Below are 27,703 nucleotides of genomic sequence, written 5' to 3'. Positions count from 1 at the left end.
TTATCAATTAGCACGTTTATAGGAACATCAGCCTCGACATGAATTCACTTTCATCCTGGTGGGTTTTTCCAGCGCAGAGCAGCAATTCAAGTGTAACAGTTATTCCAGCATTATTACATTTGTTCAAGAGCATTCGTAAAAAAACACATTTAGTATTATCACTTATTAATATAAAAAAATTAAGTCTCAAATTAAGTGAAAAACAACCTGATTGACATGAGAGAACAGCAGGTCAAAAACACGCTGAAAACAGTAAAAGAGTATTTGTACCAGTCAAGTTCTTATATATAGAATAACAAGTAAAAACATGAAATGAGTTATGAGAATGCACAAACAGCAGGACCCGTCAAGTAAGGTGTAAGGAGGGCGAAGAGAGGAAGGACATTTTGTAGCAAGTGAAATGTTCGCTTTCGCCTCTTTCCCCCCCCGTTCTGAGATTCAGATTCTGCAGATTAATATTTAAAATGTAGTAGTGCACGTTTTTACAGCAGATAGAATCTACAATACTCAACCACGTCTGGAAGATTTCCCCTCATCTGTCGGCACAGACGAAAGCATCAGCTGAAGCTCAGCGAGAGCCTCTCGCTGACAATTATGCAACTGTTTAAGTGACCAAAGATGAACATGTTTAGTTGCCTAGATACAACATAGCAATGACCATTTGATCAAAAAGTAATGAAATGAATCAATCAAGGAATGCATCGAATATCGTTATAGTGCAAAACTATGTACCTATGGAAATGTTTTCAGAGTACGATGCACTTGATCATTACCGTTTCACAACCTATAGTGTTAACACCTAACGACCTATTATTACATTTGAAATGCATTTCATTCTGTGTGTTAGAGGGAGGAGGACAGTGTCGCTCACTGGCTCTAACACACAGTATCTAGTAGAGCCTATACACAACGTGTGAACTACCATTACAGCTCATTTTAAGAAACATCAGCTCTTCTCTCAGTGCTGGTGTAGCGTCATGTACTTTGTTCAAGTTTTCTATCAACCCAGTAAAGTGTATTTGTTCAAAAAGGGTCAGTTCAGCCATCCACATGTATTCTGCACTGGGTGTCTGTTATAATAATAGTTATTATTATTGTTGGTGTTATTATTGTGTGCATTGGTGTGAACTGACCTTTAAAGTTATTTTTCTTAGTTTAACGGTGCTTTTTTTTTTTTTTGGTGGTCAGGGCACAGCAGCCGCGCTGTTCTTTGTGTGGCGGCGCCGACGTCGACTTGTGTTGCGCGGCCCGACGTGCCGACGCCGTCAGCGGTGGCGGATCACGCCCTAAAGCTCCAGCTCCTCTGGAAGGGCTGGAAGGGCTTCTTGAGGTTCAAGAACATGAGGTGAGGTTTGAGCCGCGGGGTTTTCTCAGGCACTACGGCCGCTTTGCTTTCCTGGGTGGGAAATCGACTGCGGTAGACGTCTGGGTACGACCTCTGGAACTGATAAGGGGAGGATGTTACTGTACAGGATATTGCTTAAGAGCAGATTTTGACCTCCTCCAGGATCTACACTGAATGACATTTCCACTTCAAACGTCTGTAAATAGTAAAGCCACACCTGTTTCAGCCTCTTCCTCTTGTCCTTGGCGGGGAGTTCTTTGTCTGCGATCAGGCCTTCCAGCAGCGCCTGCAGAGGAGTCTGGGTTCCTATCACCTCCTCAGACTCCACCCTGCTGATCTGTTTACAGAAAGCTGGAGAGGCACTGAAGTCTGTGTCTGAATCGGCGTATTTGATCTGATGGAAGACACAGAGGAATGTACAGAGTCAGCAATACACTGGAGGGACACAAACTGGGATATTGTGAATATCTGCTCCCCTGCTTTCAATACATAACTAAAGTACATATGGAGTGTATTTATTGACTGCATAATCATCAATAATTAATGTCATGAGCCAACTCAAAATCATACGTTATGATGCAAAATATAAAGAAAAACTGGAGCCAATAACCCAACCTACTGACTTAGCTAGCTCGTAAATAGTACAACACATTGTATGACAAATACAGGACACATACGATATTAAGTGTGCAGGGGGGTTAAAACCTCAAAAGTGAAGACCTTGTGGACGAAAGCATCAGTTCTGATGGTGTGTGGTGTTTCCCATAGCAACAGACATGAGACCAGATATCCAGTAGGAACACCAGGGTTCAGTGCAGCAGTGATAGTATAGCGACTGGATGAGCAATACTGCCGTCATGAAATATTATCGACGTTTAAACTAGATTGACGCAATTGTCTCCGTGACTTGAGACTATTGTCACATATTGTTAATGTCATTTCATGATCATCGTGCAATAATGCTGCTGACCCCACCTCCACTCCATCTCTGTTCACTACACACCCAAACAGTGCAACACGTGTTTTCCAGCTACATTTAACATAGAGATGAATGGAATACCCTGATTTTTTTTTATAAATAGCACAACTTACCAGTGACAGTACCACTGTTCCACACTGCTTGGCAAGATGATGGAATCACTCTGGCACATTGTCTTCATAAATGATTAGAGACGCACCGATCGGACGGTTGTCGGCGGATGGTTTTACGTTGCGAGTGCAGCGGCACAGACGGTAACGTCACAGACGGTAACGTCACAGACGGTAACGTCACAGCCACAAACACACACACACACACACATAGTTCTTCAGTGCGAGTGAAGAAGACATAAAGCTCCCAATTTGGAGAGTAAAACATGTTCGATCAAGTTGAATCATGTTCAGTTGGATTTGATTTCTCCAGTAACGTGGAGCAATTTGACTTCGATATTTGCTTGTGTGAGAATAGGTCCTGTAACTTGCTAGAGTTTTTGAAAAAAAAAATAAAATTCGAAGCTATTTAAGAGTCAATGTTTTATTATGGACATACTTAATTGTTAAGGTGACCGTGACTAAGTGGAGAGCAGGGCTGCCTTTCAATCAGAGGGTCGGCGGTTCGATCCCCGGCTCCTGCTTCACTAGTCTCATGTCAATGTGTCCTTGAGCAAGACACTTAACCCAAAAAATGTCTCCCGTAGCTGCGTCCACGGTGTGTAGATAGATACTGAATTGTAAGTCGCTTTGGATAAAAGCGTCTGCTAAATGACCGTAATGTAATGTTAATTCTTAATTAAAAAAAAGTTGCGTAAGATGTTAGATATAGATCTTAGAAAGAAAGGAAATTGGGATCGGCTGGTCAGACGGTGCATCTCAAAGGTATGGCCTTTGTCATTTCATAAAGTAGAGACGGAGCACTGACTTGAACTCTCTTGAGGTGGGACAGGTGCTCCTCAACCTGGCAACGCAGCTTGGTAGGAACTTGGAAGATGGTGCTGTGGTGCTCCATCATGAAGATCACCAGTTTGGTGGAAAGCAGTTCATCCAAGTCCATCTCATCCACTGAGCCCAGGACGCAGTGTGAGAACATCTGCACCATCTAGACAGAGAGCACAACAGGAGACGGGTTACAAATCAGCTCCCAGCTCCACATGGGCAGATTCAGACCGGTCGCAAGGATTCTGGACACATATATTTATATTATATTGTTTGTTCAGTACACCGTGTCCATGTTGTACCCTGCTGATGTGTGGGATTTCCCAACAATCCTGCTCTCACGTACACACAAAGACATGTAGGAAATAACTGTTTTGGTATTTGTACCAGTGTGCGGGTAGCAATGGCGTCATTGAGTGGAGGCAGGTGGGGGTTGTGGCACACGCGGGCCATGAGGCGCATCAGCAGCTGGAGGCGTCTCCGGTTGGGCGGCGGCAGCAGGAGACAGCTGACTTGAAGAGCCTCGGCGGCTACTTGCTGCTCGTGCAGCAGACCTGCAGAGATAGGAGGAGAGAAGAGTCCTGATCCCGAGGGCAAACATGCAGGCTGGGTGCAAAACGAACACCGCCGACTGTTTTGTCCGCGGCAGCGCAGCGACATCGCTCTCTGACGCACACGGTGGAGCACTCACTGAGAATGTTGACAAAGACTTCATAGAGATGGAAAGTCAGCAGTGGCTCTCTGAGTCTCTGAAAGTAATCGGCCACCGTTCTCAGAACGTCCCTCTCAAAACCCGGGTACACTGGCTGCTTGCTTTCATTGCCATTAGGCCCTGAGAGAGAAGACAGGAAACATACTGTTATCCCCTGTTAATGTTGAAAACATGCACATGAAACACCCAAAATGGTGCTTTAGATTTGATGGCGTATGTGCGCGCACATACATTCCCGTAATGTATAAACAGTTAAACATAAAGCGAACCATCAACCATCTGGAAAAGATGGCACCATTAACGGACTGGAGGCTTCATTAATTGTTTAAGAGATCGCGGTTTTGTCCTTCGGGTACTTGGACCCGCTGCAGTCCCAGCTCCAAAGCAGATGGTTATTGTTTTATATTTTTGTAACAGTTATTTTTTTAAAGTGAGCTTATAATGTATACTTACAATTGGCGAGGCATTTCATTGCCGATACCACCCAATACGGCATGTCCTCTGGAGATATATATGAGAGAGAGAGAGAGAGAGAGAGAGAGAGAGAGAGAGAGAGAGAGAGAGAGAGAGAGAGAGAGAGAGAGAGAGAGAGAGAGAGAGAGAGAGAGAGAGAGAGAGAGAGATGGGTGAGTCAGAATATAGAAGTTGCAACAAAACAGCAGTTTCTCTAACTGGGGATGAAAAGCATCTCACCGGCTTTGTTCTCCAGGACGACGATGCCCGTCTTATTCACGCTGAACACATTGTGAACAATGTGCTTGCCGTTGACGTGCGTCGGGTTCAAAACTCCGTCCATTGACTGCAGACCCAGAACTCTCTGTAAACTACAAACAGAGGGGGCATCAGGTGTCTGGAGCAGTGCTTCCCGGACTGGGTGCCGCGTCACCCCGGGGTGCATAACTGCGTTTTACGTTACGGTTCCAAACATATCAAAACAGAAGAACTAAACCAACTATTATCAAAATCAATGTATTAAAAACTCTGTTTAATAGCAGTTATGCCGTAGCTAATGATGTTTTTCCAGACAAAATGTGACTGTCAGAGCAATCAGTTGGTTATTCTTCTTCACCTTAATTACAAGTCAATTTGAATACTAGTGCATTTCATTCAACATAGTGTATTTAATTGTAATTCGAGTTTAATATATATCTATGAATCTGCAGAACACCTGTTGCTTGTACTCTGAGCAATTGCCAAAAGGCCGATATAATTTACCTTAACTTCATAAAACACAACATTTTCCGACAATAATCATCTGTGTACATACTTTATAATATTATGCATGTTGTGCATATGGGAGACATGACAGAACATTTTCTTTAAAGGGGTGCCGAAGCCTTAAAACTAACTAACTAACCAAAAGATACAAACAACATGAACAGTGTTTAATAAGTTACGTTAAAGGGTTACATACTGGGCAACGGTCATTGATTTCCAGATGTGGTCCACTTGCTTTGGAGTGATCTCCTTCCTTCGTATGAGCTTGCACTCATGCACATCCCCGATAGCCACACTGTGCCGTTTGTTCCACAGATCTGAGGTCTGATCGAAAAAGGAACAGAGAGACACGAATGGAAATGTTCAATCCAATACAGACACACAGTGCAACACACAATACATGCTTATGTAAGAAATCCTACCGGGGTTGAACTTTGTCCGTGATGCGTTGATATTAACTTAGTGGTAATGGTTCAGAATGTACTTTTTACGGTCATGTATTACACTATAATGTGTGGTCTTTGTTCTTCTATACACGTAAATGTGGTGGACAAAATAGTAGAAACACCCGCTGATATAATGCTGTCCAACACAACACAGTTCAACAAAAGAAACCACTACAGCAGCAGTGTAAAAGTGAAGGAGTGTGTCCTGCTTACATTAAACTCACCTTTGATGACCCAGCAGTAATTTAAACAGGGAAGAGTCTTAAAATATCTCATCTTGCCATTTGCTCTCTATTGAGTTGGCATCTGCTGACACACTTAAAAGCACAGCATGAGTCAATGCGAGCGGTGGAGTTTCTCACCATGACGGAAGACTTCAGGGGCGCGATGTTCTCCCGCTGAGGCAATTCTTCGTAGTCATCCCAGCGAATGAGTCTAGGAAGGTCACTGCTGTCTCTCAACAGAGGCCTCGTTGGAAAAGACTTCAGGGGGGACGAGGTCGGGAACCTGGAGAGAAAGACAAACTAAGGAACAAGCTGCGAAGATGCAGCGACAGCGCCAACATCAACTAACATGAGCCACAGCACAGGGTGACTAAGCAGTACCTGTACAGATGACCGTTGTCCTCAAAGTCCTCCGTCCCGTGGCGTCCTTTGACATCTTCAATGACGTGGGCCTTGAGGAACTTCCTGAGCAGCTGCAGAGTCTGGTAGCGCGTCACCTCAGGCCCGAAGTTGTAGTTGCGCCTCAGCAGCTCGTGCAGGTAGTCCACGGCCTCGGAGCCCGTGAAACTGCAGTCAAAGTAGCGGAAGTGGGCCCAGTGCCGTCTCAGCGGCATGCCTCCGCGGAAGAGTTTAATGGTTTCATTCCACTGCACAATAAGGAAACACAAGCGACAAGAAGGGAGACGATCATGAGTGACAAATGCTGCAGAACGTTCGTCACGGACGGCAAATTGAGCGAGTGCTCCTCGGCAATCTAATGCAATGTATATTAAGATAAGGCACATAAATATTTCACTGAAGCCACAACTCTGATTGAGCCCAGATAACAGCAGTTTATGCATTCAGCAAGTTCCTAATTTCAGTGCTATGACGACTGTTTGGAACATTCTTCTGATTGCTGTCAAGTAATGACGCATAAAGCAACCGAAGACAAAAATATACATCCATATGGAATAGAAAATACTGTGCATGTTCTTCATTTTATAGACTACATTTATATTACGCCATCAAATCTGTGCACGACCATATCATATAGTCACCAAACTGTTTTGTTCTTTATACAAAAAGAACATTATGTCCTCCTTATAGTGTTGTGGATGGTGCAGGGGTTACAGGTGATCAGCTGGCAGGAAAACAAGAGATAGAAGTAGAGAATAATAGAGAGAGAGGAGTGGGCTACAGGAGGCCATTAAAACCCTGGAGAGTAACAAAGTGAAGCAGGTGACGCCCACTGTGGCTAGTCTGAATTCTAGATGGAGCTAAATGTGTGGTGGGGAAAATGTTTGAAATGTTGTTTCATTACAACAACATGCAAAAAAAAAAGAAAAGTTCTGTCCTTGTCGACAGCTCTGCATGATTTTTTTTTTTTTTGGGGGGGCAGCAGGTGGTAGATTATCGTTTTTTTTCTTCAAGTTTCTTCTCTGGCTTTGGTCATTTTGACACTATAAACTATGCATTTACAATGTACTTGTAAGCTTTGTTTGTATAGAATACACCTTAATAAACAGCATGTTTATACCAGATGGCACAAATGCGACACACAACAGCTGAAAATGGATCGACAGAAGCCTAAAGTAGACACGCACTGTAGCAGAATAAACCAGAAACCCATCAGGGAAAAGAGGAATAGTGTTTTTCAAGTGCACTGGCAAACTTTGTATCTCATCGTTCCTGATTTCTTTTCAGTAGAATCTCTTGAAGCGGAGTATTAGACCTTCTTTTTCCTTTAACTTTTTTTGACATGTCACGGTAAGAAAGGAGCAGGTGCAAATAATACAAAATGAATGATGGCTGAAATCCTTTTAGCTGCTTTTGGGTTTTCAGGGTGCTGCTATTGTGCCAATGGAAACGCTTTTCAGCATGAAGCCGCCGGCGTTAACGTTATTAGGATGTAGCACCTGTGCCTTTATTAATGTGACAAGTCAAAATGTGTGCTTTACAAAAGGCTCACAGGAAAGCTTTGAATGACGTGGGGTGGGTGAATTAACACAGCAGTGTTGTTCAAATTGCCCTTTAAAATGCAGTGTATGACTTTGCTCACAGCCAGTGAGCTGGATAGAAACAGCTGACATAACAGCATGTATGAGGCTTTTACATGAAATGAAGAAAAGAAGCTCTCAAAGCCAACAACATGAACATTAACGTCACCTTGTTCAGTTAGCTAACGTTACAGTTACTCAGAATGTAAACACAGTGTCGTGAATGAGGTTACAATAGACGCTTATTTACACTGCGGCAACTGGATTAAAACGTGTCGGTTAAGGCTGAAGGTGTTTGTGTTGCTATGGTTGACCCACTTCTGGGCAGAGCACCATTTCTGCTCACAAGTTGCTTTTGTTGTCTCTTCTCTTCGAACACACTTTTAGTGCCGTTTTGCGAGCCTTCTTTTTTTTTTTTTTTTTTTTACGTGAGGACAAAATGCGTGAATTCAGTAAACTGTTAGCTAACTAACTAACGTTAATTAATTAACTAACTAATTAACTTACTAACGTTACATTTAGGACTGAGTAAGCTCTAAAGTTATCCTTGTTCACGTAAGTTGCTGTTTGAATGTAAGTTATCAAGGCAATAAACGTACTCCGACATGAAACAAACTTGACACATTTAATTTAGCTAACGTTACATTGTAGCGTTAAAATGCAACATTGAGCTTCTCGACGTCACATTTGTGTACGCCTCGCTAACGTTACCGACAGACTCACCAGCTTGGTCGCGCGGTACGGACCCGGTCCAATGACTTTACCGTCCATTCCGATAACTTCACTCGTGTGAAAACATGAAGGTATCTATATATATATATATATATATATATATATATATATAGATATAACTTTCATATAAGACTCCCACAAGCTTCAGCTGCGGCTGAACAAAAGTTGTGCTACGAGAGTCTCTCAACAGAAACGTTGCGGACAACTTTGAATCTCCTGCGTCACTGCGTCACACCATTTGGACGACGTGATTAGGCAGCGGGCTGGTCACGTGACCACGAGGAATGCAGCGTTTTCTGAACGGAGACGAAGGGAGACAATACACACGTCAACGTTCAACTGCTTCTGCTACCTCTACTGCTCCTCGTGCTGCTAGAGGCTACAATAGTAACACTGATAATAATAATAATAATAATAATAATAATAGTTAACTTAAAAGTTTACACAAGGATCATATAAACACACACACACACACACACACACACAAATATTTATGTTTACAATAAAAAACTTTTTTTTTTTTTACTTGAACGCACCATTTATCTGCCGAATTAACACATTATTTGGTCAATACCTCAGGTAGCCTACAATTATTCTAACATTTTGATCAATTTGCTCTTTGTCTGTGTGCCAGATTCTTCAGTCGACCCTTCTCCATTTTGAATTGAGAGTTGTAGGATAGAATAATTGAAGTTGAGACACACAATATGTCTCAATGTAATGTGGACCTTGATAGAAATGTCTAATTCGTTATAGGCGTCATTTACTGTAAGGGATCTGAGTTTGAGGCAGCCTTACTTACTGCAGTGCTTGAAATGCGATTAAATCTAAATGTTGTGGATAGACTGCAGGCGTGAGAGGAAGGTCTTACGAGAATCATATTAGACTAAGCAAGCAAGCAAGTAGAAATTGCAGAGATGACCTTCTCCAAATCAGTGGAGGAACGGTGTGGCTTAAAATTCAAACGTTGTTTTTTTTTTTTTATAGCAGCACAGAGGATGATTGCGCAACCCTTTTACCTTTGCTTTAATTAACTGTGCTTTCCAAAATTCTTATTGGAATAAAACAAGAGATACCAAACAGATAACTCCGTGAACTCATTTAAATATGACCCTGCACGGACAGAGAAACTCCTGGGGGGGGGGGGTATTCTGCATGAATAACAATGCTGAAGGAGAGCATGTATCGACAGGTGGAGAGCCTTTCAATCAGTGCTCAATAAACTGGATGTCTATTGCCCGTGCCCTTTTTCGAAGGCCATCCAACACTTGATTTTTTACAAGGCTATGGCTCCACAGCGATGACAGGGAAAAAAAAGAACCCGAAAACGAATCCATCAGAGCTGCAGATTTGCCATAAGGTGTTTGATGTCCTCTTAAAACATTTGCTTCGACTCCCAGAGCACCTCAAGTGTTTCCATTAAGTGTGTCGATGCCCACGGGGACAAAAGGAGTCACACCGCTTTTATTTTTAACAGGCAAAAAAAAAAACAGGAGCTCCCTTTTTCTTCTTCTTCCATTCTTCTGCAGTAATAGGGCAGAGACAGACAGACAGACAGACAGACAGACACCTGATCAGTAGGGTCAAGACAGAGTTGCTTTAACACTCGCACCTCAGATTGACAGACAGACAGACAGACAGACAGACAGACAGACAGACAGACAGACAGACAGACAGAGAGAGAGAGAGAGAGAGCGAGAGAGAGAGAGAGAGAGAGAGAGAGCGGCGAGCCACCTTCAAATGGCCTCAAAGAAGCGACAGCACTTGTTAAAATTCATGAGAATCACTCCAACGGCGATGTCTGACTCCTTAATAATTCTGAACTACCGTAGAATACCTAAAATAGCTTGGATAAAGATTCCGCAACGAGTCCATAATAATTCAACCCATGTAATTTAAACGGTTTTTATATATATATATATATTATCCTATTTATTCCCGTTAGATATTAAAGGCAAGTGTAGGCGTTGCTTGATTGCAGCCCGGTCAAGTTAAGGCTGGAATCTACATGAGTGAAGTACAATCAGAAGTCTGGGTACACTTGACTGCTAAAGGTCAACAAACAGTGCCAAGAGATATTAAAACTGTGTCGGTCATCAGGACTAAATGTGGAGCTACATATGCCTGAGACCCAGGGTCCTACAGCGACTACATTTGGAGTCTTCTGGTGGTGTCACGAGCCTGAATTAAATGAACCTACCCTGATAAAAAGGATACCCACACTCTGATAAGTGACATCCCCCCCCCACCAACCTGGTTGATTTCCATACAGTGAAGCATGTCTCCTTCCTTTGCCTCACATCTGGTCCTTGACATTTCAGTGAAAGTGCACGACGAGAACAAGGAGAGGACAAGAGTACGGATACTTCCGCTAACAAGATGAGGGATCAAGGCAACGGGTGGATAGAGGGCAAGAGGAAATTGTGAGCAAGAACAGAAGGACATTGGCCATCGCATCATCATTTATGCGAGACAGGACAGGATTATGATGCTGATATTTCTGTCAGATTACACTATTGGCACCATTGACTATTGATGAATGTATGGATTTTTTTTTTTTAATACGTCATATTTACATCAGACGCTTTATGTGGAATGGCTTCATACCCCTTGAAAAAAAAAAAAAAAAAAAAAGTCAAAATAAGAACAAATCTCTACAAAGTGACGTGAATTAATTACAGCTGTCAGCATAGATGCAGCTGTTGCCGGTCTGTATTGATAGAGTTGCACATGTGGACGCTGCCCTTTTACTTGAGTTGGCAATTATACAGTGCGGGCTATTTGTCATCTTACTTGTATCGATCCAAAAGGTTCCCTTTAAGTCAGAGCTATACGAATTTGCAGGAAAAAAATAAATAACATTAGGATATATTGAAGGCCTATGGAAAAAAAAGAGGAAAAAATAACTCAATCAGAAACATGTCAGAGGAGCTTTTTCTTCTTCTTCTTCAGAGAATGATTACACTCTTCCATTGAGCAGAACAAGGCTCTGTTCTTTATGTTGCTCCCTATGTAATCCAGGGAGGGATGACAGACTCAGCAGAGAGGGCTTTAGAAGTACACAGGTCCAGCAGGCCCTAACTGAAGAGCCATGAATAATGCACAGGCAAAGAAGTGGCCACACCAGGCATGGACATGGGAGAGAGAACATGAGCAGCTTGGTTTAGAGGAAGCAAACATCTAATCAAGACAATTTCAGGTCAACACACACACACACACACACACACACACACACACACACACACACACACACACACACACAACAATGTGTAGATGCACTATAAGCACTTAATGTTAATTTCCACTCAACCCTCCTGTTTTTAACAGGATTCTCACGTATTTTTACCTCCTTTCTACCGCTGTCCTGTTTGAATATTTTCCCGTTTAATCTCCTCCATATTTTACCTTTCTAAAAAAAAAAAAGAAAAAAAAAAAAGAAAGGATGGCAGGCCTGTTTCATGTGTTTACATCCCCCTCTGGTAAAGCAGGAGGCAGTATGTAGAACATTAGCTGTAACGTCATAGTCCAATCACACCCAGCTGTCGTCAGCGAAAAAAAACCCCCACCAACGTACCCCTAACTGCTAATCAGTGAACAGCACACAGACACAGTTAGTGACTCGCCGGTGAACATACAAGAGTGTTTAGCAGCCGGAGAGCCAGTCATCTCCCTCGGGAGTTGGTAGAGCTAAAAGACAGGGAATATCGGACTAACATTCATCAGGTCGACAAGGATACAACAAGTAATTCCTGTGACTGCTGGAAATGTAAAAAAAAAAAAGCAACTATTTGCAATATAAAGGGGTGACTGAAGCAGGAATGTCAGACTCATTTTTCACCCCGGGACACATCAGCATCACGGTCGCCCTCAAAGGGCCGGTTGCAACTGTAAGACTGTATGAATGTTAATACTCCCGAACATATTGTTAAATAACTGTCTCTGCTTTTGATTATTCAAATGTATAAATGTAAGCACATTTCTGTTATTATAACATCAATCCTTTTAACTTAGGGTTCAGAAGCCCACATTACTCTATCAAAGATCAAACTTTTAAAGGAAAATAACAAAGACAAATATCATCAAGCACAAGTTATTACATTCACTTTGTTCAAAGCGACATCCAAGAGCTCCTCACTGACGGTCAGGTCTGCCTTCAGCCTCTTATGAACACTGATAGATGATGTATGATGTGTCCGTGTTCTCTGTGCTTTCATCAACAGCTGATGAAGAAGACGAGTCCCTGCTCGTCTCTTCAGCAGCCGTGTTGTTAGATTAGCTGCTCGTTCCTGAACTCGGTCTAAGATGGTGTTTCTTCACAGACTGACATTTGTAAAAGTCTGCATCTGGTCGGAGCTCACCTGCTCACACACCGATTACATCCGTTGTGAAGCCACGTTTAAAGTGGTCTTCAATGTGTCAAATGTAGGGGAACCTATGAAGAGCTGCTTCAATGATGTTAAAGTATCTCATGGGGATATTTTTATCCAGCCACACTTTTCATGATTTATGTATTTTTGTTGCTATTCGGGCCTTGAGTTTGACACCGATGCCATTGAGCGTACCAGTGTTGCGTTCACAACTTGCTTCTGCTGCCCCCGAGTGGCCAAAAAACATCAGCTATCGCAGGTTTATTAATGCAGACTGTTTTGTCCTCAACGTACTTCTGGCATTTTGTTATTTGGTGGGTTCTAAGAAAAGCCCGGCACTCTGGGAGAGCGATCACACCGGGCTTTCAGCTCATTTGTTTCTCAAAGTGCGTCTGGTTCCTTTGAGCGCAGGGAGAGAAATAGAGCAAGTTCATAAGTCAATTTAACGTTGCTGAAAATCCTCACATTTCCAGCTTCGCCAACATCTGCTTACAGAGTGATTACGATCTTCCTCATCATTCATCAACCGTGGTGCCGTGCCCGACACATCTCCCCCTTGTATATCGTGCCGTAGTGAAAACAAATGATCTCGTTGACCTATTTAGCAGGGAGTAAATGAACGCGACTACAGGATGAGCTCTTATTTTCCCAACCATCGTGCTCATCGCCTGCAGCGCTGTGCGGGCCGTGAGGTCATGGCAAAAACACGCATCTGCACACGCTCAAAAGGTCACCGCTCCACACGCGCATTCATTTCAACCACAGCGTGATTAACATGAGCGCATCCTTATTGACGACCGCTCTTTAACTAATCAGCAAGGGTGTACCCGACTAATGTGCAAAGGGAATACGGCTGATCACTGCTGGTATCAAAATATCATTTCTTACCTCTGCTTGAGAGCAGCACTCAATTAGCATCTCACTTGATTTCGCTCGTCAGACATGAGACTTATGTCCCTGTAATTGGTTCCCGTCTGAAGAGCAGCCTTTGCAAGATTGTATTGCAGATCCAAATGTACCTTTTCAACTCGACAAAGAAAGATTTGATTAACAAAACATGAACTATAAAGTAGTATTATGAGAAAAGAAAAATGCTGAATCCCTCCCTCCATGGATTAGAATAGTTGATTCCACTATACTTATATTTAGTTTGGCTGCTATGCTTAATACTGTTCATACAGCTCTCATTATGACCCTAAATGTAATGGCAAACTAATAAAGCAAAAGTGTATTTTAGGCATGAGTCAACAGTCTGTGCTTTTCACCTATGTGTTTTCATACAGCGTGAATCAGTGGAAACATTGCTCTTCATCTTCATCTCAAAGCAACTATAAGATGTTCTCCTTTGGTGGATCCCAGCGGCAACATCGGACAGACAGCAACGCATACGCTGATGTTACCGCAGGGAAGACTTCAGTTCAGTTTCCTCACGACAGTCGACCCACGAGGGTGCATTGCACGCTGATATATGGCGTATGGATATCAGGCAACACAATGTATGCTTTGTTAAGCTCCCCAAATGATAAACTGTCTCCATAAAGCTGGCAATATCTCAAATGAAGAAGTCTTTTACTTGGCTTATTGTGACAATTGTGCGTATTGTTTTTACAGTAAATCCTAAAAAAATCAAGCATATGTCATATGTGTGACAGTCGCCACCGATACATTGAGACATTTGTCAAGATGAAGCAGCATTAATAACCATGATCCCCAAACTCTTCAATAAGTTGGAAAAGACTTACACAAAAAAAAAAACACAGTCCCATGAAGTCACTCACGAACCGCACTGACGGCAATTTTCACAGCAATTTGAAAATGCCAATGGGCTATCAGCTGGAGACGCGGTTTAAAGTGTGTTGAAAGCCACAGTTAATTTCCTCTCAGGACACTCCAACGGTATAAAAATGGAACAGAATGGGCTTTGACAGCGTGAGTGGAGAGGGAGAGGGAGAGGGGGAGGAACCCGATTGAAGTGACAGGCCGGGCTTTCACCACTTTAACGTTAGCTCCATACTCACGCCTGGAGAAAAAAAAAAGGGATTTGCTTTTTGTGAAAAAAGGGGCAGGGATGCTAACGATAACGGATGATTTCATCCGTCAAACTAAATGTTATCAATGAAGTTGTCAGTAGAACAGGGAAAGGATGTTGACTTCAGATGGTGACGAAACCATATGTTGCAATAACCGCCTTTATCTCCACGTTCTCGTTCCTTGAGGTGTTTGAACGCCGCGGTGTGGGAGGGAAAAATAATCACCTCTGAAGCTTGTCTTTCAATAAATCTATGAACATCGAGGATTGTAGCCAAGAAGAAATGAAGGAGAGCGATAACATTATGAAGAATGGTGGATGTGGCAACAAATTCAAAAGTGCTTATTTATATATGTGAGATGCAACAAGTCAAATGACATACATGTTTCAGGTGTCATCTCTATTTATTGATGTATTCTAAGCATTTTGAGGTCTACGGCTGCAGGTGAGTTCCAGTCTAATGCAAAGTTAGTGGAATACAAATTGTTTCCACACAGCGTCCACGTCAGTCTGCTCTGCGGCGATGTGAAAGACTAAATCTCCTCATCCAGTGATCCGTTTCCAAAACCCTGGCTGTTCCAACAGAACCGTCCACCCCGCTGTGGTTACCGCTCAGCTAGCATTAGCATTAAGACTACCTGTGCTCTGCAAGAAACTTCAGTCATAAACGTTCATCGCCTGAGGGAGCAAACTGGAAGATTTAGACGCTCGACTGCAAATATAAATCCTGGAGCTTACTTATTCCCCGACATGAAAGATGGCCGACTAAAAGCAACTTCAACATTTTGTAAATGTAGCGCTGCCTGCATGTTGGTATATTTCATCGTAGACGTTTTGTTTGCTCTCATTGGATTAATTTAGTCCATTGTGACAAAAGCATCCCCCCCCACACACACACACCCACACACGCACACACAGTACCGAGGCAACAGGCAAGCCGGTTGCAACATCCATGTGTTTCTTCTGAGACTTTAATGACAGAGCAAGAACGTTACCAAATACCAGATGCCTCTGAATAATGGTGGCTAAACGGGTCAACGGGCTAAATCGACGTATTAACAAGAGACATTAAGGAGGAAACGGTTTTACTGATCAGCGGGGGTGGAAGTAACACATTGCATGTACCCTCTTTTCTGCGGGTCCTTTTTGTGTCTTATTAATTAAATATTAGTAATGTGGAAATGACACATGTTCCATGTGTGCCATCACTGGTACACAGGTTAGTGTCACAGGGTGTGTGTGTGTGTGTGGGGGGGGGGGGGCTAGCAGGTTGTGCACAATGCGAAACAAATGCGATGTAATACATAAGTACATCATTATGGGTTAAGGCTAGCCTTACTGTACTTAGGCACAGGTAAAGGAAGGGTTGTATCTAGCTTAGTCACTAGTTTAATGCTCCACCCGGCCAACAAGCTAAAGGGTCCGAATCAAACACACCCAATGGGTGCTTGCTAGGTCTGGCTAGCATGCTAAATGCTAAAATGCTAAATCATCACTGAGGAACTTTAACCTTTGGTTTGGTGCGTTAGGCCTGTTTTTGACCGTTGATTATTTTCACCGTTACTGCAGAGCTCAGCTCAACATGTGGATTTGAGAAAAAGGATGGTCAAATGACCAATTATAGTAATGGCGATGCTACTCAACCAGGATTTTGTAATGAGCTACTGCATGACAGAGTGGGGAAATATCCAATTGGCGCAGGAGGGGGGTTATTTCATCAGCTTTATTTCTTCCTGTCCACATGGAACATTGCGGAGACTAATTCCCCTTCGCCCTCAGGACTGGCTGATGGAAAGCTCCTATCTGGAACTGTAGTGGTGATGAGTGAGGGGACGGGCGTACACCACTTTGTCAATATGCGTCAACAAGCATTATGTTTGACAAAGGTCAGATACACTGCGCTGATTAAGATTCCTCCTTTACTGAGCTACAACTAATCTCCATTATCCTCTCGTAATGCCGTTCATAATCCATGGTTTTGGTTTTCTTCAGTCTTTTTTAGTAACTTTTTTTCTGGTGACACCAAGACCCGATAAGATAACTGTATTGATCCTCGCATGAAGTTTGCAGCACATGTATACACACACACACACACACATATATATATTTCTATTGTATATATATATGTCAGCTGCTGAGTTTTGAAGAGAAATATGAAAATGTTATTTCATGACAAAGTTTTAGCTATTCTGAATAAATGAGGACAGCGGGAGGAGAGAGGCAGCTGTGTAAACCTAAAACAGGATTTTAGCCATCTGTAATCTGACTTTTGGATGTACCAGCAGAATTTAAAAAATTAATAGTCCACCCATTTACCACCGCTGTGAGAGGTACACATGTCACTTTCCAGTGTTCAGCCACACCACATTCCAAAACTATTTGCTGGATTGCCATTACATTTTTTTTTTACATGCATTCGTCGGCCATCAGACCTCTGGAGCTTTGTCCAGAAAGCTGCAGCTCGCCTGGTGTTCAAATCGCCCCAAGTTCTCCCACACAACTTCCTTTCTCCGTTCTCTACACTGGCTCCCTGTAAGAGCTCATCCAGTTTAAGACTCTGGTGCTAGCCTACAGGGCGGTGAAAGGAACAGCTTCTTCCTATCTCCAGGCCACGGTCAAGCCTTACACCCCTGCCCGACCACTTATCTCTGCTGCCTCGGGGCGATCGGTTGCCCCGTCGCTCAGAGGTCCTGGCGGCCGATCGACCCGGTCACGTCTGTTCTCTGTCCTGGTTCCTCAATGGTGGAATGAACTCCCCACTGACATCAGGACAGCAGAGTCGCTGCCCATCTTTCATCAGGCTGAAAACCCACCTCTTCAGGAAGTGCTACCCTGAGCCTTCTACTCAGCACTTATTGTATTCATACTAGCTTGTTGCACTTATTGTATTCGTATTACTTATAGCACTAACTGTTTTTCTTTGTTTCTTTGGCTCTGAGTTATGCTCTGCTTCATGCTCTTAGATGCTTGTTTGGAAAAGGAGATGTACTTATGACTTCTGGTGACTAATAGTTCTTTTGATTACCAATGTTGAATGCACTTATTGTAAGTCGCTTTGGATAAAAGCGTCTGCTAAATGACTGTAATGTAATGTAATGTCCCTTGAGTGTGGACTGTAATAACGGGTGGTGTTCTGGCACCATGGTCAGCGTGTTTAGTGCTAAACACAAACAGCACGCCAACATGCTGAGCTAAGACGGCCCTTGTACACTTCTTCTAGGGAACGAGGGACACTAACAAAATGCGGATTCGCTCGTGGTCAAAAGCTCCACAGATGAGCCCTGCTGATCTGTGGATCTGACCATTATATCACAATCGGGAATATCAAACTGTCTGCGTGTTAAGTCGACAGAAAAGTGCAGCCGTTATGCAACTATTTACGAGGCTGCGCCCCATGTTGCATCTCCCCACACGTCTGCTCTATTAAAACCCATTAAGTAGAATTAGGCCACTCTTAATTGAAACCCTGTCTTCTTTCTTGTGGATGCTTGTTGTCATGGAGACAGGGCAGCGTTACAGTACCCGATGAGCGTGGTTCAGAGTCGATTAGGTCTAATCAGGTTGACTGTCTCAGACTGTCGGTCTGCAGCGCATTTCTCTGACTCTCTACAGCACGAAAGCAACAGCTTTTGTTCATCGACCTCCTCAGCATTGGAGCCGGAGACACCAACAGACTTAACAAACTGGTTAAGAGGGCCGGCTCCATCAACGGCTGCTAACTGGACACTCTGGAAAAGGTGGTGCAGAGGAGGACACTGAAGAAAGGATCGTCCATATTGGATAAGCCGGACCACCTTCTCCTCCACCTATACTGCAGGGACAGCGGAGCACTTTCTCCAACAGACAGGAGAACGTTCCTGCCCTCTGCTGTACAATGAATCACCTCTGGTCAAATCAACCACAAGACTATAACTCTGTTACAAAAATCTTTGGACTACTGTTTAGTTTTCCACTAACTTTAATAACATATCTACCTACCTACCTACCTACCTACCTACCCATCTACCTACCTACCCATCTACCTACCTACCTACCTACCTATCCATCTACCTACCTACCTACCTACCTACCTACCTACCCATCTACCTACCTACCTACCTACCTACCCATCTACCTACCTACCTACCCACCCATCTACCTACCTACCTACCTACCTACCTACCTACCCACCCACCCACCCATCTACCTACCTACCCACCCATCTACCTACCTACCTACCCATCTACCTACAGTTGTGGTCAAAAGTTTACATACACTTGTAAAGAACATAATGTCATGGCTCTCTTGAGTTTCCAGTTATTTCTACAACTCTGATTTTTCTCTGATAGAGTGATTGGAACAGATACTTCTTTGTCACAAAACACATTCATGAAGTTTGGTTCTTTCATGACTTTATTATGTGTTAACAGAAAAAGTGACAAAATCTGCTGGGTCAAAAATATACATACAGCAACATGAATTAGCAATTTTGGTGACTTAGAAAGTTGTGTCAATGAAATGAGCTTCATAGCATGGCCTCTTAACTTCTTGTGAGTGATTATGAGTGACTACAGCTGGTGACTTCTCTGAGGCCATTTAAATAGGGCTCATTGGATACAAACGCTACAATGGGAAAGTCAAAGGAGCTCAGCATGGATCTGAAAAAGCGAATCATTGACTTGAACAAGTCAGGAAAGTCACTTGGAGCCATTTCAAAGCAGCTGCAGGTCCAAAGAGCAACAGTGCAAACAATTGTTTGTAAGTATAAAGTGCATGGCACTGTTTTGTCACTGCCACGATCAGGAAGAAAACGCAAGCTATCACCTGCTGCTGAGAGAAAATTGGTCAGGAGGGTGAAGAGTCAACCGAGAACCACCAAAAAGCAGATCTGCCAAGAATTAGAAGCTGCTGGAACACAGGTGTCAGTGTCCACAGTCAAGCGTGTTTTGCATCTCCATGGACTGAGAGGCTGCCGTGCAAGAAGGAAGCCCTTGCTCCAAAAGCGGCACCTTAAGGCTCGACTGAAGTTTGCTGCTGATCACATGGACAAAGATAAGACCTTCTGGAGGAAAGTTCTGTGGTCAGACGAAACAAAAATCGAGCTGTTTGGCCACAATGCCCAGCAATATGTTTGGAGGAGAAAAGGTGAGGCCTTTAACCCCAAGAACACCATGCCTACCGTCAAACACGGTGGTGGTAGTATTATGCTGTGGGGCTGTTTTGCTGCCAATGGAACTGGTGCTTTACAGAGAGTAAATGGGATAATGAAGAAGGAGGATTACCTTCAAATTCTTCAAGATAACCTAAAATCATCAGCCCGAAGGTTGGGTCTTGGGTGCAGTTGGGTGTTCCAACAGGACAATGACCCCAAACACACATCAAAAGTGGTAATGGAATGGCTAAATCAGGCTAGAATTAGGGTTTTAGAATGGCCTTCCCAAAGTCCTGACTTAAAATCCCATTGAGAACATGTGGACAATGCTGAAGAAACAAGTCCATGTCAGAAAGCCATCAAATTTAACTGAACTGCACCAATTCTGTCAGGAGGAGTGGTCAAAGATTCAACGAGAAGCTTGTGGATGGCTACCAAAAGCGCCTAATTGAAGTGAAAATGGCCAAGGGACATGTAACCAAATATTAGCACTGTTGTATGTATATTTTTGACCCAGCAGATTTGATCACTTTTTCTGTTAACCCATAATAAAGTCATGAAAGAACCAAACTTCATGAATGTTTTTTGTGACAAAGAAGTATCTGTTCCAATCACTCTATCAGAGAAAAATCAGAGTTTTAGAAATAACGGGGAAACTCAAGAGAGCCATGACATTATGTTCTTTACAAGTGTATGTAAACTTTTGACCACAACTGTACCTACCTACCCACCCATCTACCTACCTACCTACCTACCTACCTACCTACCTACCCATCTACCTACCTACCTACCTACCCATCTACCTACCTACCTACCTACCTACCCACCCACCTATCTACCCATCTACCTACCTACCCACCCATCTATCTACCCATCTATCTACCTACCTACCTACCCATCTACCTACCTACCTACCTACCCATCTACCTACCTACCTACCTACCTACCCACCCACCTATCTACCCATCTACCTACCTACCCACCCATCTATCTACCCATCTATCTACCTACCTACCTACCCATCTACCTACCTACCTACCTACCCATCTACCTACCTACCTACCTACCTACCCACCCACCTATCTACCCATCTACCTACCTACCCACCCATCTATCTACCCATCTATCTACCTACCTACCTACCCATCTACCTACCTACCTACCTACCTACCTACCCACCTACCCACCTACCCATCTACCTACCTACCTACCTACCTTCCTACCTACCTTCCTACCTACCTTCCTACCTACCTACCCATCTACCTACCTACCTACCCACCTACCTACCTACCTACCCACCTATCTACCCATCTACCTACCTACCCACCCATCTACCTACCTACCTGTTTAGTACAGGTGAGGCACCCTAATCCATGTGCTTCGAATGTTCCTTACAATAGAGTTGTCCCTCGTGCCTGATGCTTGTGTAACAGATTTAAGAAGGGTATACTTGATAATGAGAACGAGTTACAGTGCTGTGAAAAAGTATTTGCCCCCTTCCTGGTTTCTTATTGTTTTGCATATTTGTCACACTTAAATGTTTCAGATCATCAAAATTGTTTTAATATTCGACAAAGATAACAAGGAAGAGTAAATACAAAATGCAGTTTTTAAATGATGATTTCTTTTATTAAGGGACAAAAGCTATCCAAACCTACTTGGCCCTGTGTGAAAAAGTAATTGCCCCCCCCTTGATAAATCATGAATCAACTGTGATTTTTTGGAAAGCTGAGTTCAATTTCACAAGCCACACTCAGGCCTGATTACTGCCAGACCTGTTGAATCAAGAAGTCACTTAAATAGAACCTGTCTGACAAAGTGAAGTCGGCTGAAAGAGCTCAAAAAGCAACACATCATGCCTCCATCTAAAGAAATTCAAGAACAGATGAGAAACAAAGTAACTGACATGAATCAGTCTGGAAAGACCCCAGAACAACATCTAAAGAACTTCAGGCCTCAGTCTCCTCAGTTAAGATCAGTGTTCATGATTCAACAATAAGAAACAGACTGGGCACAAATAGCATCATGGGAGAGTTCTAAGGCGAAAGCCACTGCTGAGCAAAAAGAACACAAAGGCTCGTCTCACATTTAACGCCAAAAAACATCTTGATGATCCCCGAGACTTTTGGGCAAATATTCTGTGGACTGACAAGAAGTTGAACTTTTTGGAAGGTGTGCGTCCCGTTACATCTGGAGTAAAACTGACACAGCATTTCATAAAAACAACATCATACCAACAGTCACACATGGTGGTGGTGGTGTGATGGTCTGGGGCTGCTTTGCAGCTTCAGGACCTGGACGTCTTGCCATAATTGATGGAACCCTGAATTCTGCTCTCTACCAGAAGATCCTGAAGGAGAATGTCGAGCCATCAGTTCGTGACCTCAAGCTCAAGCACACTTGTGTTGTGCAGCAGGACAATGATCCGAAACACACCAGCAAGTCCACCTCTGAATGGCTCAAAAAAAGCCAAATGAAGGTTCTGGAGTGGCCTGGTCAAAGTCTGGACTTGAATCTGATTGAGATGCTGTGGCCTGACCTTCAACAAGCTGTTTCTGATCGAAAACCATCCAATGTGGCTGAATTAAAACAATTCTGAAAATAACAGTGGGCCAAAATTCTTCCACAGCGACATGAAAGACTCATTGCCAGTTATCGCAAACTCTGGATTGCAATTGTTGCTGCCAAGGGTGACAAAACCAGTTATCAGGTTTAGGGGGCAATTACTTTTTCACACAGGGCCAAGTAGGTTTGGATAGCTTTTCTCCCTTAATAAATTAAATCATCATCTAAAAACTGCATTTTGTATTTACTCGGGTTATCTTTGTCTAATATTAAAATTAGTTTGATGATCTGACACATTTAAGTGTGACAAATATGCAAAACAATAAGAAACCAAGAAGGGGGCAAATACTTTTTCACAGCACTGTATATCCTTGCGATTCAAAGTCTGACCATATTGATTTAGGGTCTCGTGCATTTCTATTGCTTATCAATGGCGATGTCCGCATGGAGACCGACAGTCCAACCGACGGAGAAGCTTGGGTTACGACACATGTAGAGGGACAGCGAGTTCATTCTCTGCTCAGGTTGCCTTTACTCCACTACATCTTTACATCGCTGCTATATCAACGCTCTGAATATCTATTTTAGCACCTTTAAGGCAATCGCAAATCATTACAATACCTCAAGATCTCGTCTTGAGCAATGGAGGATCAAATACACAATAGTACAACTAGAGAAAGCTGTGATGTGGTTGAACATTTGGTGGCTGAAGAAATGAAATAAAAGGTATCTGAAATGTCTTTTTACTGTCTCATAATTAGTTGGACAAACCGCCATTGACTGTGAAGTGCTTCCTCTTGAGATCACTGGTATTTTAGGTAGCATCTCATTATATAGAGCAGTAGCCGTCACGAGCTCTCTCGCTGTGGGAAGCCGGAAGGACGGCGCTCTGGAGATTTTATACACAGTGTTCTGGTGACCTCTGCAGGTTGAACTCGTATCTTCTTTTCTGTGGGTAAACGACGTCGTGCCGTGTGGGACGTTCTTGTTTGAGCGAGATGTGACACGCATTAATAACTGGTAAAATACCCCACTGTTGAGTTAAAAAGGGGGGTAAATCAGGACACGTTTGCGTTGCAGTGAGCCCCTTGAAGCCCATACTTCAAGACTCGCCTGTGACTCTTGAATCAGGGAAGACGAGGAGGAGGGGTACTCACATCTGATGTAACCTTTGTTTTAACAAAAAGGGAATTATTTAACATAAAAGCAAGTTTCATGCTGTGAAAGTGAGAACTCTTTGAGCCATGAGCATAGCTGAAGACTTATTAATAGGCAATATATAATTCAAATAATACATAAAATAGCAGGTTTGTCTAATAATACACAAAATACAGCAAATGAGCTTTCAGGCCTGATGATCGCTTCAGGGAGCAGCTGTAATACTCACAGCTCCCCACTAGATGTCAGCATTGTGACTTGATGGAACGTCGTACTCTTTGCATAGAGAGCATAAACTACAACACTAATGCCATCAGGACCGCACTGATTCGTGATCCACTCTTCTGTGTTGTTTGGGTGATGGTGAAAAGACACTATGTTAAATACACAGTTGTTTATTTCCATGAATATTGGTTTAATATTCATTTTTTCATGCAGTAATTCATTTTTTTCGTCTATTGGTTAAATTGTCTTCCTGTAAATCTGCTCAGTTTGTCTGGTAGGTGTTATATTTCATGTTTGATCATCTCCTCCCTGAATATATTTTTGCACTCGTTTGTTGGGATAAAAAATGTCTTATTGAATTGTGTAGTTTCTATTCACTTTTACCTTGGGAGAGCACCGGGGGAATGAGCACAAATAATTACTGTTTCTTTTTTATCCGCAGTAAAAAAAAACGCCACAACTTTGACAATCAGACAATTTAATGCTCAACCGATAAATGAAGTTTTTAATCCCGGGGGGGGGGAGCTGCTCGTTATTTCCTTCGGACTTGTTCTTGAAGAGTGCTCTTTGTCTCGCTGAGATTAAAATTCAATGAGGGAAAAACCCAATGGAGTGTAATAAGAAAAACAAAAATAGCCCTGCATTGCCAGCCAGAAGGTATAGAACGCCATTTGTGTTTCATTATTTATGAACCCCATACACTTGTTTTTCCTCTACATGTCCTTTTCCCCATGTTGCTTAAGAATTATGCACTGCCTGTAGTGGCGCTGCCACGCTTCGCCGCTTACTAAATCGACATCTACCCCCGTAGCCGAGCGCCGCCGCTCTCAAGCCCATCGCGCCGGGGCCCGTTTTGATGACATCATCACCGCTGTCACTCTCATCGCGGACGGACCCCCTCCGGGTTAAAAAAAAAAAAAGGGTGTCACGGACTGCTGCGCACCCATATCCGCTCGTCCACTGCACCCCCCCCCCCCCCCCCCCGACGCGGAAGTATCTCCTATCGGAAGTCCCCGCGGCGTTTGCTTTGCAGCGGCAGATTACACTCGATGACTTCATCTTAATCACATTCACTTTCATTTTCTTTTATCTGCTCAGCGCCACGCCACACTGGCTGCGAAGCATTCCACAAGTGGCTGCACACGAGCCTCTTGGAGCATATGCATATAGACACAGGCACACGCACACGCACACGCGCACACACACACACACACACACACACACACACACACACACACACACACACACACACACACACACACACACACACACACACACACACACACACAGAGGTCGACAAGCGCACATAAGTCTGCTATTGTTCAGTTTTAAGGAGAACTTGCTGCCCTAATGCCACATGGTCAACACTAGCTTTAAATGGGAAATAACTGAAGCAATCACTCTCACCATACAAACTAACAGACACCATGTTGACACTTGAAGTGGATAATACATCCATGCAATGCATCTAAAAGAGATTACAGATGTCAAGTGTTTATTCGTATGCATTGAAAACTGGGTTCAGTATGTGTACTATTAGTGCTGAATCAGTTGCAGTGTCATAGAATTGCTTACAAAAGTGTAAACTGTTTGAAATTCCCTTTTAATCGACTTTAAACTGATAGATGTGGTTCACTGACCTTTACAAAAACTAGTGTTTTAATAATACTATAACGTATTAGAGATACAATACAGTGTTGAAAGATCCAAAACATGAAGACGTATCAATATATAACACAAAAGAGTAAAAGAAATAGAGACAAAACATAGTTTAAGTTTTTAAGTTTTCCTTAAATCCAGGGGTAAAGGTGGTATTCTGCTCTTTTTACCATGCGACTATAATGTACATATTATTGGACTAATGCTACTGATTCAAGTCGTATTTTACCGTTGCTTTAGGAGGAGCTCATGTTAATAATTAACAATGGTAACGACCGAGTCCTCAGAAGAGAAAAGTCCGCTGTGGAGGAGCTCAACAGTCCACAGCGGCGAACAAAGCGCCGGATGTACGGCGGCCCGTTCTGCCGGAGCGAGCCGGGTCTCCTCACTCTTTTGACCTTGCTCTGTGACTCCAGACACACACTCAAGAGAAACATGCTTTTCTCAGACGGTGGCAGCGGGCCAAAACAAATAACCCGCCCTCAGAGCGTCGGCAGAACCGCAAAGAAATCCAAAACCCGGGGACCCGGCGCAGCAGGCACTCACTCGCAGGGCTATCAGCGAACGGCTTGCTGAAATTTTAATTGTCCGAATGCATCATGTGGTTTGGAAACAAAATCAAATCGGGGCGGATCATCCTTCCTCTTTGACACCCGTCCAAAAGGAGAGTAGCATTTTTGATGAGGGTTTCATTTATTTATTTTAAGGAGGCTCTGATTTCAAGGTCGGGTTACACCAACTTGGGGGACAAACAGATGACATTGTATGGATGGGTAATTCAAGAGTCTGCACGCTTCGATCCTCGCAGATAAGCGGGAGATAAGAGACAGGTGTCTTGTAGAATAGAGGACATCCATCCAGAAATTCAATCGCCAAAGCTCAGTCAAAAATGGTTTCCATGAAATAAAGGGATTGATATCGATACCTTCCTACAATTAAGGAGATCACAATTTCAAACATACGCGCTGACACATCTCCAATACAAGATTGATAGCTTCTTTTTTTTTTTTAGCCACTTTTTTATTCAACTCGACACCAACTTCGTTTAACATTTTCCATACGAAGTAAATACGATTTGTTGGAAGCGTGCGTGTGCGTGTGTGTGTGTGTGTGTGTGTGTGTGTGAGCGAGTTGTTTTACTGTCCGCACGACGCGGCTGCAGACGTTTCCCCTCCCGTCCTGGTCTCTCACCGTCGTATCACTTGTCTGATGTCGACACGCCAGTCAGGTATTACAGCTGTAAATGTGATTAAAGAAATGCTAGAAGTAGACAGCAGACAGGACGGCTGTCGTAAGCTGTAGCTCTGTGTGTGTGTGTGTGTGTGTGTGTGTGTGTGTGTGTGTTACCGGGAGTGATCCGGCAGTGACAAGATTAGACGATGCACCTCCCTTTTTTTTTTCTTGCAAAAATGTTTAATTCACCAAACTTTGCTGAACTGAACACCGCAGGATAATGTGAATAAAGAAAAAATCTTCAAATTCTAACTTTTGCAAATGCACACAAGTCTCTTTCTCGAAAGTAAAAAGCTTGCAGGCCGTCGTCGAGTTGCTGAAGGTGCATTTTTTAAAAACACGCTGGAAGTGTGTGTGTGTGTGTGTGTGTGTGTGTGTGTGTGTGTGTGTGTGTGTGTGTGTGTGTGTGTGTGTGTGTGATGGGACGGCACGATGGTGAGCAAATATTGGAAAAAGGGTGATGAACATCTCTGACATTCAAGGTAAGGACATGTGGTCAGGAAAAAGGGAAAAACAAAAATCAATGATGTTCTACTCAGCAACCATTGAGGGACAAATGGAGTGAGACCTTCTGCAGAGTCACCTGATCTTTTTCAGACCAAACTGATTTCTAGACAATATTCCACGACTTATTAAACGAAGGCCGGAGAATAAAGAATAAGCTCAATGATTAAAATGCTACTCAACATTATGACAATTAAATGTATCCATCACTTTATAATACAACCTTTATCCTGAGAATGACTGGTGTGGGCGGCATTTAATGCGC

The 27,703-nt window shown here is 43.1% G+C and overlaps 1 protein-coding gene across 2 annotated transcripts in view; it reads right to left on the bottom strand.

Annotated features, from left to right (window-relative positions):
• Positions 1-27,703, bottom strand: part of depdc1b (DEP domain containing 1B) — a 66,397-nt gene continuing 38,694 nt past the window's right edge. The window contains exons 1-11 of one of the 2 annotated variants that reach the window (XM_068730021.1): positions 8,559-8,717; positions 6,238-6,503; positions 5,995-6,139; positions 5,383-5,510; positions 4,662-4,792; positions 4,422-4,469; positions 3,948-4,088; positions 3,644-3,810; positions 3,243-3,419; positions 1,563-1,739; positions 1-1,444 (exon numbers count right to left, since the gene is read on the bottom strand). In XM_068730021.1, coding sequence (XP_068586122.1) covers positions 1,280-1,444; positions 1,563-1,739; positions 3,243-3,419; positions 3,644-3,810; positions 3,948-4,088; positions 4,422-4,469; positions 4,662-4,792; positions 5,383-5,510; positions 5,995-6,139; positions 6,238-6,503; positions 8,559-8,606 — 1,593 coding nt within the window. In that variant the 5' untranslated portion in view covers positions 8,607-8,717 and the 3' untranslated portion in view covers positions 1-1,279. Of the gene's footprint in view, positions 1,445-1,562; positions 1,740-3,242; positions 3,420-3,643; positions 3,811-3,947; positions 4,089-4,421; positions 4,470-4,661; positions 4,793-5,382; positions 5,511-5,994; positions 6,140-6,237; positions 6,504-8,558; positions 8,718-27,703 lie in introns of those variants that run through there. The other variant, XM_068730022.1, reaches the window with a different exon arrangement.

The sequence above is a fragment of the Cebidichthys violaceus genome, unplaced genomic scaffold (genome assembly GCF_023349555.1).
Source record: "Cebidichthys violaceus isolate CVI_PGR_0920_01 unplaced genomic scaffold, fCebVio1.0.p SCAF_49, whole genome shotgun sequence".
Taxonomy (NCBI): domain Eukaryota; kingdom Metazoa; phylum Chordata; class Actinopteri; order Perciformes; family Stichaeidae; genus Cebidichthys; species Cebidichthys violaceus.
This window is presented reverse-complemented; position numbering and strand designations above follow the sequence as displayed.